Source organism: Sinocyclocheilus grahami, unplaced genomic scaffold, assembly GCF_001515645.1.
Source record: "Sinocyclocheilus grahami isolate Dianchi unplaced genomic scaffold, SAMN03320097.WGS_v1.1 scaffold13373.1, whole genome shotgun sequence".
NCBI lineage: Eukaryota > Metazoa > Chordata > Actinopteri > Cypriniformes > Cyprinidae > Sinocyclocheilus > Sinocyclocheilus grahami.
The window spans coordinates 1-1,171 of record NW_015514874.1 but is presented as its reverse complement, the minus strand read 5'-3'; the positions used below and the strand labels follow the sequence as shown (position 1 = coordinate 1,171).

At 38.7% G+C, this 1,171-nt stretch overlaps 1 protein-coding gene across 1 annotated transcript in view; it reads left to right on the top strand.

Moving 5' to 3' along the window:
* LOC107578990 (ninein-like protein) overlaps positions 1-1,161 on the top strand; it is a gene marked incomplete at its 3' end in the record, with an annotated part of 5,230 nt that extends 4,069 nt beyond the window's left edge. Inside the window, exon 8 of the mRNA XM_016264885.1 lies at positions 956-1,161. Within this exon, the coding sequence (XP_016120371.1) occupies positions 956-1,161 (206 nt within the window). The remainder of the gene's footprint in view (positions 1-955) is intronic.
* Between the last annotated feature and the right edge of the window lie 10 nt (positions 1,162-1,171).

Sequence of the window (1,171 nt, the reverse complement as noted above, 5' to 3'; positions counted from 1 at the left end):
GCTGCGCAAAACTCCGCATTTGAACAGTCAATAGCAAATACTTAAACTAATAACAAAACATACTTACATACTTACAACATATTTTTTTTAGAAATAGCCTTTGTGCACAGCCAGCTTTGTACTCTTCTAGGTTCAAAAAACTGTCGTCCATAAAATGCGTTGTACAAATTCGAACATCTGGGTTGTGCTGTTCTGTTGTAAATAAATCTTAACCAATGATTCCTAATTGCATCTACTTCCGGAAAGCCAAATAAAGTGCTTTTGCTTTCGCACTGAAACACACAGCGTCTCCCTGACATGGCTGCATCAACACTACTGCTGTTCCTGAAACCACGCCTTCTTTCTTTGCGTGCACATTTGGGTGGCATTATGCTAATATTTCCACATAGTGACATAGACATGTGGGGGCATGTTTAGGTAGGTGTGGCTGACTCTTAACTTTTATAAAGAATATCTCTTTGGATTTGAGACTTTAGTCTTTGCAACTTTACAGATCTTCTTTATGCACCAAGAGCTTGTAACACTCCAAAGAGAAAGGAAAACTTGAAATCGCATCATATGACCCCTTTAACAGTATTCAGAAAAAAATAGTAAGCATTAAACTAAACTTATAGTGGCAATCATTATAACTAACATTGATTATAAATGGCGAGACTAAACTAATTTAAAACAAAACTGAAATGTAACATTTTAATTGCATTATATAAGTCACCTTTATATTTCCAATAATAAAAAAAATATTTGTATTCCAGAAAATACAGTACAATTTATTTTAGATGCATTTTCAATTAAAAGTAATATGCATGCTTCATTTAGACATTCATTATGTCTAAGTGTACAAATGACATCCCAGTTGTGTTTAACCAACATGCCAGTAAAGAAAAGGTAGATTGTTCCCTTGGTATCCATGACATTTCCATGAATTTAGACACATTAGCATGTTGCTGTGTCCCAGGGAGAAGGCAGAACAGCAGTTATTGCACATGAAGGCACAACACAGCGAGGCTCAGCACAGCCTCCTTCACCAGCTGCACCTCGAGAGCAGCCGTCTGCAGGAGCAATCCGAGCAGCATCGCAGAGAAGTTTGTGCATGGGAGTCAAGAGTTCAGGAGCTGGAACAGGAGATGCGCCGGGAGCGTCTCCTCAGCACCGAGCGCTGGAGTGAAGAGCA